At 37.1% G+C, this 13,390-nt stretch overlaps 1 protein-coding gene across 1 annotated transcript in view; it reads left to right on the forward strand.

The window, feature by feature from the left end:
• The window catches only part of Xk (X-linked Kx blood group antigen, Kell and VPS13A binding protein), a 31,404-nt gene that overhangs the window by 2,505 nt on the left and 15,509 nt on the right, over positions 1-13,390 (forward strand). Inside the window, exon 2 of the mRNA XM_090326239.1 lies at positions 6,724-6,986. Coding sequence (XP_090182365.1) covers positions 6,724-6,986 — 263 coding nt within the window. The remainder of the gene's footprint in view (positions 1-6,723; positions 6,987-13,390) is intronic.

The raw sequence follows: 13,390 nt of genomic DNA on the forward strand, positions 1-13,390 counted from the left end.
GCTGAAACTCCATGAGACTCTTATCTCCTGTTAATCCCAAGAAGAGCCAGGAGTGGTGTAGCTCCAATAGAATGCTGGCTTTAAGCAAAACTAGCTTAGAGACAGTGCCTAGGCCCAGAGTTCATGGGCCAAGACTGCCCCAAAACAACAACAGCAAAAAAACACCTTTCTGTGCTACTGTTATTTCCACATAAGGTAAATGAAATTGTCCTCAGGATACCCTCCACACTGGAGATCAAACCTAGCACCAGGCTAAAACTGCACTCTATCACTAAGATAAAACCCTACCTAGTCCTTGTCCCCATTTCATAGGGAAAGTGAAGACGAGAACATGTTCCCAGGGCATCTTAAAAATAAACTTGAGTTATTTGGGTTCCTTGTGTTCAGTGGAAGAAAAAATGGAGTATGTAGGACATTTTAACAATATTTCCATCTCGAATGTTCAAAGTACAGTCATTGAGCAAAATTTAAAAAATTAAATGTAGCCTAAATAACCATCTCAGTAAATAAGAATATTCTATAATTGCTGTTATTTAGTCTGTTTCTAGACATTGAGTAACCCAAAGCTAATGACATAATATTAAAAACAGGATGACAAGTATAAACCTGAACTCAAGGAAGTGTACTAAGAGCAATAATTTCTAGATGGTGGAGTGTGATTTTGGTATCCAGGAACACAGAAAGGTATATCATTTTTCTCTTTAATGATATATTTTTCTGTGTTTTTCATAAATCAAAAGATGTTTTCACCTATTTAAGAAAAAGGTTGAAGAGCTACCTTTACAGTTGCACAGAAAGTTTCAACACTATTAAAAAATCTATTTCCAAAAATTCTGAATGAGTCATTGTCTTCTCAATTGAAGAACAAAATAACAAGTCATCTTCTTCCATCATCAAGGAGTCTATCAATCTAATGCAGCTATTTTATTTCAGGGTGATATTGGACCCATGATCTTAGAGCTGAGATGTATAAAATGTGGTTCTAAATCTTTCAGCTTCCAGATAAAAGAAAAGCATTTTGTTATTGTATACTAGTGTGAGAATATCTTGTTGGCATTTTCCATATTTACATAAATAGTAAAATTATTTCCCAAAACAGTACAAAGAAGAGTCAGTATTTCTCCTCTTTGCCTCTTACTATTGAACTTAGTGATATTTCTAAGTTGTTTGGGCATAGCTTAGCTCTGTTTAACATTGGGTGGGTACTAGCCAAACTCCTGTTCTAAGTAGATGCTGTTTGGGAGTGTATTCAGAGTTGGGGTATGGCTCAGTTGTAGAACATCTGCCTAGTATACTCAAAACCTGGAGTTCGATCTCCAGTCCCACACACAAAAAAGCATTTTGGCTTTTTTTTGGTAGAATTTTTTTCGTATATTTTTATTGTAATTAATAGAAGAGTTACATGATATTTGCCAGATAGAAGGTGCATTAATTCACATACATTGATACCCTTTCACATGTCTTGGTCCCCATTTCCCTCCCCCCAGCATTTTGTTTTTTAAAGGCAACAAATACCAAGAAGAAAAAATAAGCTAAATAAACTCCTGTGATACACTGTATTGATCATTTTTTAAAATTTTTCATATATTTTTATTGTAATTAAGAGAAGGGTTACATTATATTCACCAGATAAAAGGTCCATTACTTCACATACATTGATACTCTTTCTCATGTCTTGGTCCCCACACTGTATTAATTATTATAGACTAAACACAATTGATTCTATCTTCTTTTGATTTAAGGAGGTACTGGATTATCATTTCTTTTTATTTGCTGTATTTTAGCCTTATATTTACATCTGCATTTATGGTTCATACAGTTGTTTTAATAACAGGGCTAGATTTAAATATGAACAATGGATAATGACTTGAATTTATTTCAATTTTAAGGACAATCTCTGAATTATAATAGATATTCTGGAAAACCAAATGGGGCCAGCTCTTACAGTAAAACATAAAATATTTCTACTTAAAATTATCTTACATTAATTTTCATAAATTGAGAGAAGTAAATATAAATGAATTACAAGCTTGAAGAAATCTTCCATTCATATTGCTAGTATCATGAAAAAAAGGTACATAAAAATCTGAGTTTATAAAATATACTTTAAGTTCTGAAAATCTTTATAGAACATTTCAAAATTATTCATCAATGTATTTTTTTCTATAGAGAATTTTATTTTTTTTTGACAATCCTGGGGCTTGAACTCAGGGTCTGGGCACTGTCCTTGGGCTTTTTCTCAAGGCTAGCATTCCATCACTTGAGCCACAGCACCACTTCTGGCTTTTTCTGTGTACATGGTACTGAGGAATTGAACACAGGGCTTCATGCATGCTAGGCGAGCACTATAACACTAGGCTACATTCACCACCTCTATAGCGAATTTTCATAAGAATAAATAATAGTATACATTTGAAGAGCATTTATTTTATTAGCAAAGTGCTTTTATATACTGTATCTAATTCCATCCACTGTAAAACACTGTGAACTGTCATTATCTTATTTTTACAGTCCAGAATTGAGGCTCTGAGAGTTTAAGCGAACAGATCTTCAAAGAACTCTTAGAATTTTCTTTTTCACAACTTTGGTTCTAGTATAGCTTCTTAGAGCGTGTGTGCCATACAAAGATAACACAGCTTATGGGAAATCATTGTATTACTTTGGGAAAAAAGTATTTTTATTAATGTCCTTGGTACACCACATTATTTATGCTGGTAACAACCTGGGTAGTTTTCAGCTCTTCAAATGAGCTAAAGTATATATATTTCACATGTGATAAAATATAAAAAATGAATCAAATTATTGATGGAGATTACTGGCATTAGGGGTCAGCAAATTGTGCCTCATTGTCAAGTGCCCCCACCACCTTTTTTTGCAAATTGTTATTCATATCCATAGAGACACTGTAAAAGTAGAGTTGAGCAGAAGCTATGGCCTGTAAAGTTTAAAATACTTATTCACTATAAAAATTTTGTGAATAAAATTTGATGATGCCTGGGCCACATGATACTGAAAAACTACCCTGAGGGATATGTGTGTGTGCATGTGTATTGGGCATGGAGTCTCATACATACTAAGCAGATTATGGCTGAGCTACATCTTCAGCCCATACCTGGAGTGATTTTGATAGAAACATTTAATTTGTGGCTTTTTTTTTTTACAAGTACTTTGGCTTGAGCCCAGAGCCTCATACTCCCATTCAGCTTTATAGCTCACAGCTGGCAATCTACTTCTTGATCCATGCCCTCAGTTCAAATTTTTCCTCATTGGAAATGGAGTCTTGGGGATTTTCCTACAAAGTTGGCTTCAAATATCAATCCTCGAGGTTTTCCCATTATGAGTAACTAAAATTACAAATGTGATCCTCCAGTGCCCAACTTAATTTGTGGGTTCTTTAGACAGCCTCTAAAACAACAAAACAATAAAACAATCTCGTGAAAAATGAGATTGTCTATGTAACGACTCTAATGAAACAGCATTAGTGTCGTTATATAGACCTTACAAAATTTGAGAAAAGAAAACAAAAAAGAGCCTTAGTAAGTGCAGGGTTTTTTTTAGTTTCCTTTAAAGGTAGTGATAAAAAGACTTGAAGCTGTTCACATATTTAATACAGATTTATTTTATACTATGTAGAGAACTGTTGAGATAGATGCTACTGGGTCATTCTTACAATCCTAGTTACTTAGTAGGCTGAGATCTATCTAGTCATAAATTCAAAGCTAGCAGAAAAGTTTGCTAGATTCCATTTCCAAACTAGCCAAGAACTGGACTGGAACTATTATTCAAGTGGTATAGTACCAGCATAGCTAGCACTCCCCACCATACACACAAGTCAAACCTATGTTATGACAAATGTATTACCTGGAAATTGCAGTGAATTCTGAGAGCCTTCATCTGGCCACTAGAACTACCTATGTCAATAATTCTCTCTGGATCTTTTTTCATTTCCATTGGCTGAAGCTTCCTTTTGCCAATAATTCTATGTGATTTCCGTTTCACACAATCCTCTCATCAGCAAAAAGAGAAATCTCACTCTTCTCCGAATTATCATTTCATTCCCCCTGCTTTTTAGCACGTACTAGTGTGTCATTTGTTTTGTTCTTTAGAAAGTCTAAGCTTGATTTTTTTATGTAAGTAAAAGCATATTTGTTGTTGACTTTACATAAAAGCAGAAACCTTTAATTTGATTGCCTGAAAAATAATTCTTAATATTTGGTTGGATGCCGTTATTACTAATATTTTATGGTAACACATTTATAAACAGTCTCTCAGGGAAAATGAACCCTGATTTTTAGAGTTTAATGATTTCTATAATGTATTGGACCCCATCAAGTCTAATTAAGCTAACAGCCTGGCTTACAAAATTTGTGTTTTAACAGTTGGCTGTTTTGAGTAAATATGGGCCAGTTCTATGATTCTACTGTTTTCATATGAGTTTGTATAATTTGTGTGTATATATATATACATATATGATCATACAAAAATGGAATTTTCTTTATATATTCTATTGTACTTCATTTCATTCACTTACCCAACATGGCAAAAACATTTCACATTTTGTTTATGTATTTATTTTGTGCTGAGGATCAAACCTATGCTCATGCATGCTGAGCAGTTGCTCTTACAAATGAGATATATCTCCAACAGAATAATTTCTATATTAGTTGATACATTTGTTTACTATTACTATTTTCATTATTTATTATTTTTAGCTAGTTGTTCAAAAAGTGTTTCAGTTCAACATGTCAGTTATCAGTGTGATGCATTTTTATCAGTCTCTCCTTTCATCATTCTCCTTCATCTCTCCCAACCTCAACAATCCCCCCAATTTTCCTAGTTCCATTTTCACACACACACACACACACACACTATTAACTGATGTAATTCTAAGCTGCTAGTTTTAAGGACTGTATAATATTTTATCAGACTGATATGATTTATTTAATGTTTCATTTGAAAGGCCGTTAGAGTATTCCAATTTTGTTGTAACAATGTTATGATTCTACTTTTTGCAGTAGCTTCTTTTTGAGATGATAGAAGAGGAAAGACATTTTATAAACTAAAATTTCAGTGTGAATATTAGTTGTGTTGTTACATATTATCATTATTCTGTATATTTCTCATTACTCCATGTAGACATCAAACACCGCTAAATGAGCCATAGCCTGCTGTCTTTGCTTTCTGCAGAGCCCTTTGTAAGCATATCTACATTCATCACATAACTGAAAATAAACATGACAATCTATTTGTTTTATCTTCTAGTCCATTATTTTCAGCTTTCCAACAGTCTGAAGTGGTTAAGCCTGCTCTGTCTTCAGTCATAGATTTGAGTTTTGTATTACCTGAATTTGAAGTCATGACCCGAACTTAATTTACTTGATTAGTACTAGTTTCTTCTGAACAAAATGGTCCATGCTGTTTGACATGCTTTCATGTAATAATTTATTAAACTATTATTGACCCTACTTGGTAAAGGGTAGTAAACAAGTCTCTTTCCCTTTTTCCCTCTTTTCTTTTTCCCTTTTACACTCTCTCTTACACACACACACACACACACACACACACACACTCCAAATAAAGAAAGGCAATAATCACAAATATGTCCACTCTGTGCTCACTGCAAAGGTTCTTGCTCTTTCTCACATCATGTAAGATTGCTATGAAAGTACATGTTTCAGGAAATGTCCTTCAATACTTTTTAAATCTGAAGCTTGAGCACTTTTGTTCACAGCCTTTTATTCTGAAATTTTTCACACATACAAAGCAAAAACTTAAAAGAATACTGTAATGATGTCTGGTGATCTAGCTCAAGTGGTAGAGTGCTTGCCTAGCAAATGTGAGGCCATAAGTTCAAACCCCAGGACTGTAAAAAATAAATAATATACAGTGAACACCAAAGTACCTACCATCTTGATTTTACATTGAACATTTTGTTTCACATCTGTATCCATCTGTGTGCACATGTGCCTAATGCAAGGTAAATCACAGGAATCAGCATCTCTTCAGCATCCATACCATTATCAGAGAGGAAATCCTAACTTGAAAACCAGCATTTCTCCTGTTCTAGAAAGATACTAGGGCAAGCTTGTAATTCCATAAATAGGACTTTCTGGGAAGCCCTCAGGTATACATGATAGAACTTATCCCTGCCTGCCCTGTAGGTGATAATTTGTGATCACTCAGTAAAATCCAGCTGGCAAGCTGCCCTATGCTGGACACGTGCCCAACTATGTCGTCTGCTTTAACATAGGGTGGTTTGGTACTTTTATTGTGTGTGGCACATTCTCTCTCTCCCCCACTATCTCTTCTTTTTCTGTGTGTCAGTATTATTGCCATCTTCACAGTAACAAAGCTATAGCCACCTTCCTTTGCTTTATAATGGAAGGGAAGAGCTCAGAAGGTAAGTTACTTGGCTAGAGCTGCACATCTATGTTTCCACAAGGACAATCAAACATTTTTCTGTAGTTCTGGAACCTGAATGAATCCCATTCTGTAGGAGGTTTTCTTGTCATTCTGGCGTTCAATATCACTTTTCTATTTGATTAATGCTCAATTCCATTGGTCCTCTGGATGGCCTAGAACTGGTCTCCTAGGAGAGGTGACTGTAGTTCAGAATAGGCAAGGCAAGGCTTTTTGAGTCGGGCTGAGTAGAAACTGAATGACTGAGCAAAGACAAACTCCTCCTTGTCTCTTAATTACTATGACTTGCTGATTTGTTAACAGGTGTTTTGAAGTCTTCTGCATCTACTGTCAGTCAGGCCACACTGAAGAGCCTTATGTCAGCATCACCAAGAAGAGGCAGATGCCAAAAAATGGTTTATCAGAAGAGATCGAGAAGGAGGTGGGCCAGGCAGAAGGCAAGCTATTCACCCACCGTTCAGCATTCAGTCGAGCCTCAGTGATTCAGGCTTTCCTTGGCTCTGCCCCACAACTCACCCTGCAACTGTATATAAGTGTCTTGCAGCAGAAAGTCCAAGTTGGAAGATGTATGTATATATGTTTTTTGAAAAAAAAAAGTATCTTGACTGTATTTGAAGGTCAAAATAGAGAGCAAAGCATAGAAGCATTTGATTCAAGTGAAATTCACCCTGTGTACATTCAATCCTTAGTCTCTGGGTTGTATCAATCACTAAGCATAAAATTTAATAATAAGAGTAAGGATTTTTTTGGCTTAAAATTCTACATTTTGAGAATGGCTTTAAAAAGTTCCAACCCATTTGAAGTTGTCTTGAATTATCAAGTTGAGAGCAGATTTTGGTTAAGTAAAGTTTTTCCCCAGGCATCTATTTACATTGGACATAGTGAAAAGCCTTAAAATAAAAAGGAGAAAAATCCCTCCTAAATATTAGTGTTAGATATAGATGAAGACCAGGTACTTTCGTAATTTTTACTAAATATACAAAATCATTTAAAAGGCCCAATTTGAAAAACATGGCTGTATTAGGGTTATAGTGTCAGAGCAGAATAGTTAAAACAGATACTGGAGAGCCCACACATCCAACAATATTTCATACAGAATTCCTTATAAAGGAAATTTACCAACCCTCCTTATTCTTTTTCTGAAAGAATTCCATTCAGAAAAATAAAATCTGTGGGGCTGAGAGTTTGGCCTTGTGGTAGAGTGCTTGCCTAGCAATGCACAAAGACCTGGGTTTGATTCCTCAGTACCACATATATACAAAAGGCCAGAAGTGATTCTGTGGCTCAAGTGGTAGAGCACTAGACTTGAGGAAAGCTCAAGGACAGTGCTAAGGCCCTGAGGTCAGTCCCAAGGACTGTCAAAAAAGGAGAAGAAAAACAAAATCTATTTTGTAGATCACAAGGGATACTCCTTAAACTTGGAAAAATATAAATCCTATACATGCTAAGTGATAGACCTGAAAACAGCATTTAGCCATAATCTTGTTAGTTAGACAGATGGCTGCTGTTTGTGCAGGTCCTGATCAACTTTTAATCACTGCCCTAATGTATCTGAAAGTCTCCTCACCTAGAAAGTGCAAGGCTTTTATAAACAGACCATGAGCTAGAGTCTATCACAGAGGCAAATGTGTTTAGAACATGTTTAAGAATTAATTTGGTACATGGTACGAACATCTGGTGACAGGATTGAACAACTCAGGGCTTATTTTGATCACATAGCAGAAATTGGAGGTTCAAAGTTTCTGGTATTATTACAAATTTTTGTCCCTGCACATTGGTTGGCCTTGTGCTTGAGTTGTTACTGAAGCTCCAATCATCAGAGTTGCATTCAAGGAAGGAATTGGGGCTTAAGAGGGAAGCACAGATGTTCTTCTCCATTTATTACTAAATATACATCTTCTTACTAGAAATTGTTCTCATTAGCCAGAAATGATCACATGGTCAACTGGCTGCAAATAATGCATGGAAAGCTAGGCATAAAAAGGTTTGCCGGGGCCAGGAGTTTGGCCTAGTGGTAGAGTGCTTGCCTAGCATACATGAAGACCCAGGTTCGATTCCTCGGTACCACATACATAGCAAAAAGCCGGAAGTGGTGCTGAGGCTCAAGTGGTAGAGTGCTAGCCTTGAGAAAGTCCAAGGACAGTGCTCAGGCCCCGAGCCCAAGCCCAGGACTGGCAAACAAAAAAAAGGTTTGCCACCCTTGGGTTATATCACTGTGAGATCCAGCTAGGCCAAACAAGAGGCTCCAAGATCCTTCCTGGAGCAGAACACCTCTGATAACCATGTGATCTAGGTTGTCAGAAAAGCAGCTGACATTGAAGGGCTGGAGCATGATAATATAGTTTACTGATGGATGTAAAGGTGGGATTTTCCCAGCTCAGTGGGAAAATCAATTAGGGATGATGAGGAAAATTTAGCAAGACCAGGCCAGGAGCCTTAGGGAGGAGATTCCCTGCTCCATAAAGGCCCAGCTATAGTTAACCATGTGGACTAGCTCTTGCTCCTCCTATACCTGTTTTCCTGGCTGTCATTTTCAAGTATCTGACATCTAACATCCTGGAGCTGGCTGGCAAGTAGGTGCACAGCAATGGCAAGATGTGTATCACCCCACAATATTTAAAGAAGTTTGTAGAAACCCAGAAGCCGAGAGTCACTTTCTTCCAAGATGACATCAAATTTCTAGATGGTGAGATGTCCCAACTCACATTATAAGATATTTTAAGATGTCTCTTATAATTTAAGAAGTAATGTCTGGATCTCAAGACCGGTGGGATTTCAACAGCCTCATCCATCCCCTGAAATACTCATAGATGGAAGAGCACACCAGCCATGCTTATTCACATGTTTCTACCAATGTCAGCAGTTCGGAATCCTCTCAGTTCTGACTTCGAATTGGAAGAGGTAGAAGCTGGGTTCAGCATGGGACATTAGAATCAGTGATTTCAGGGAAACTGCATGGGGACAGTGGCCCTAGTGGAAGGAGCTTGTTGAGGAAGATGATAGAAAAGTTGTCTTCATGGGCTCTCAGCAGGGAAGGCCTCGGGAAGCCAGGATGGTGGCTAGCGGCCTGTAAAGTATGCTGATAACTAAAGGAGATGCAAACAACACTGAGTACAGCAATGGTGGTTGTACTCAAGTGTTCCCTTATGTCTAGGCCTCTGATTTGCAATAGATCTCACTCCTTTTTATAGGGTCCTATATATGACTTGCTTCACTCATTTACAGCAATTGTCTGACCCCTAAGGTACTGGAGTTTTACTCCCAGTAATGTTCAGGAAGATCAATCATGTTATTTCATGAAATACTGCAGTGTTTTTCAGACTGCCATTGATATATGACCACTACTAGAAAATTATCTTGTTTTTCTGGTTCCAATTAATTGTGAACTGGTATGTGGTTTCAGCTCCTGTTTGACTTGACATTGAGTTTATTACCCAGATTGGTATATATGCTTTTTAAGATGGGCCCAGTCAAATGTTGCATAGCCAGTTACATGGCTATGATCTTTTATATTGAAAATGTCACATGATATTTTCTAATGGAAATGAGTAGATAGGGTCCAGAGGCAGGGATTTAAGCTTTCCATTTAAAAGCTGTGGCCTCTGAGGTCTAGAGATGGTAGTTTATTCAAGGTAACTTGTGAGTGGATGGCAGAGCTGGGGCAAGTGTTTGGCCCTCATACCTATTGAAACTCTCTATCTTGAAAAAGAGCCTTCAGATAGAACATATTTGATCTTTTCCCCTGGGAAAATTAAGTTCTTCACTATTGAGGTATTGAAGTGTTAGACTTTCTGATTTCTAGGGATGTACTCAGCAACTCACTTGCAATAGCTTTCATTTGGGTTTCATTTGGGGCAGGCCAGACAGAATAGGAAAGAAAGGACTAAGTTGGACTTTATAAGCCAAAATCTTATTTTTCTAGATGCTGTATACAACTTCTCAGTGCAGCTGTTCTGGATCTCACTACTGAAGTCTCAACAGAGATTATGTAAGGACACAAGCAGCCTCTGCTCGAGAACCTATTCTCTGAAATATCTTCACAGGGCCCTAAGACACTCCTATTTGATTGAAGATAAAACTGTTGTCCCAGGGCCAGAGGTTTGCCCTAGCGGTAGAATGCTTGCTTAGCATGGATGGTGCCCTGGGTTCAATTTCTTGGTACCACATACACAGAAAAAGCCTGAAGCGGTGCTGTGGCACAAGTGGTAGAGCTCTAACCTTGAGAAAGCTCAAGGAAAATGCCCAAGACCTGAGTTCAATCTCCAGATCAAAAAAAAATAATTCTTATCCTGGATCATGTAGAGAATAATAACAGGAAAGAATCAGGACATTAGGGTAAAGATACATTTTTCTGGGGAAGGGAGAGTGACCTAGTGGTAGAGTGCTGGCCTAGCATGCACAGAGCCCTGGGTTGGATTCCTTGGTACCACATACACAGAAAAAGCTGGAAGTGGTGCTGTGGTTCAAGTGGTCGAGTGCTAGCCTTGAGGAAAGTCCAAGGACAGTGCCCAGGCCTTGACTTCAAGCACCAGGACTGTTTAAAAAAAAGATACATTTTTCTAAGTGTGTGTGTGTGTGCGTGTGCGTGCGTGTGTTTGCATGCGCATGCGCGCCAATATTAGAGCTTGAACTCAAGGACTGGGCCCAGTTCCTTAGATTTGTTGCTCAAAACTGTTCTGTCACTTGAGCCACAGCTCTACTTCTGACTTTTTACTGGTTAATTGGAGAAAAGTCTCCCAGACTTTTCTTCCCTGGGCTGACATTGAACCTTGATCCTTGTAACAGTCTCCTGAGTAGCTAGAATAGTAGGCATGAACCACTGGAACTTGGACATTCATTTTGATTTTCATTTGATTGGATTGCAGATGTAGCATCTATGGATATGGGGGGTTGGGGATTTAGCTCAGTGGAAGAGCCCTTGCCTGGCAAGTGCAAAGCCCTCAGTTTGGTTCTCAGCTCTGGAAAAAAAAGAATCTATGGATATGGAAAACTGATTTTATTAAGAAAAATAACAATAGCAGCAGCATCAATAATAATAGTTTTCCTATTAAAAATATTATAGAGAAGGCTAAGAATTTCCTTGGCTTGTGTATTTTGCATGCAGCTTATTAATACTAACACAGAAAGTAATGCTAATTTTATAATATCACTTTTTATAGTGTTTATCTGGAAAAATTGCAAAAATAATTTTATGTGCAAAAGGTAGTGTGAATTTTTTTTATTTTGGAAGGTAAAATTGAAAAGTTGGTTTGAGATCTGAGAATCTTAATCTTCAAATCATATTCTAGGAATATGAAGGGTATTAAAATGGCAATTAAAAATGAAGGTAATGTGTACATGAAGACTGAAAAGCTTAGCACTATAACTAATGAGTTACTCATTGTGAAATAAACTTTTGAAACCTTAAAAAATGGAGGTAAATATACAAAAGTCCTTAACATATTGATGATTGTAGCCTGTGTTGTGTCTTTTAATCTAATGAAAGTAATCAAAGGCATAACAATGTCAGGGAAAAATAATGTTATTGTGAACACATGTATTACTTCTACTCTTTGAACAATGATTGTCGAGATTATATGATAGACTGCATAATGTCCTTAAAAGACACTCATACTCTAATCCCTATAACTTGTATGTGTCAGTCACTGGATATGTCAAAGGGGACTTTGCAGATAAAGAGATTGAGAGGAGATTTTTGTGGCTACCCAGGTGGCTCTTAAGATAGCAGAGGAATAAGGTAATGTGAGGTCTAAAGCAAGATATTCTACTGCTGGTTTTGGAGATGGTGAAAGGAACCAGGAACCAAGGAAAACAGTTATAGAATCTGGAGAATAAGAGAAATTAGTTCTCCATTAAAGCCCTAGGAGGGAGCATGGTTCTTTGCTTCAGGAAGTAGAATAAATGTACATTGTTTTAAGCCACCAAATTTGGGTAATTTGTTATAGCACTTGTAGGAAACCAATTCAAAAAAATATATAAAATTTTTACCATCTAATATTAAGAACAGAATAATACTGTACAAACTGTCATTTGCATAGAGAACAACCTGGCCTTTTTAATTGTTTTAATATAATATTTGATTCCAGAGGAACTAGAGGCTCTTTTGGACAGTCTTACCAATGAAATAATAACCGAGCTTGATTTATAGAATTTTCACATATATATTGGGTTTCTATTCATATTCTCTTTCTGTGAATCTTTTCTAGTTTGTTTTATTCATTCACCATTCTTTCTCTTTCCTATTCTAGAACAAAAAGTCATTATACTTTAGGACAGAATCATTCTCTTTTTTCTTGTGTGCCCTTAGAAACTATAAGTCTGAGTAATGTTGGCTCATGCCTGTAATCTTAGCTACTTGTGAGGCTGACATCAGGGGATCACAGCTTGAAGGCATCCCAGGCAGAAGAGTCCATGAGACTCTTATCTCCAATTAAACACTGGAAAACCAGAAGTAGAGCTGTGGCTCAAAGTGGTAGAGCACTAGCCTTGAGCAAAGAGCTCAGGGACAGGGCCCATGCCCCTAGTTCAAGCACCATGACTGAAAAAAAGAAGCTATAAATCTTATGTTACTTATTACCTTATTATGTCATAATAACTATAAGTCTCTTGAGATTCTGAAGAGAATTTCACAAATATTTTACCTTTTTCTTCTGTTTCTGATACTGGGGCTTGAACTCAGGGCCAATGCTCACTTGGCTCACTTGTTTCCAGCTGCATTCTTTCAACTGAGCCACACCTCAAGCGCAATATCTTGTTGGATAATTAGAGATGTAGTCTAGAGGACTTTTTGCCCAGGCTGACTTCAAATCACAGTCCTCCACACTACAGCCTCCTGAGTGATTATTAGTATGAGCTACTGATGTCCAGCTATATTAGGACTTTCAAGCAGTAACTTGTAGTTTGTAAAGAAAACTTAGGTAGAAGATAATTGAATTTCAGTCATTTTATCACACTATCAGGTCTCATGGAT

This window comes from Megascapheus bottae, chromosome X, assembly GCF_031878675.1.
Source record: "Megascapheus bottae isolate mThoBot1 chromosome X, mThoBot2.hap1, whole genome shotgun sequence".
Classification (NCBI taxonomy): domain Eukaryota; kingdom Metazoa; phylum Chordata; class Mammalia; order Rodentia; family Geomyidae; genus Megascapheus; species Megascapheus bottae.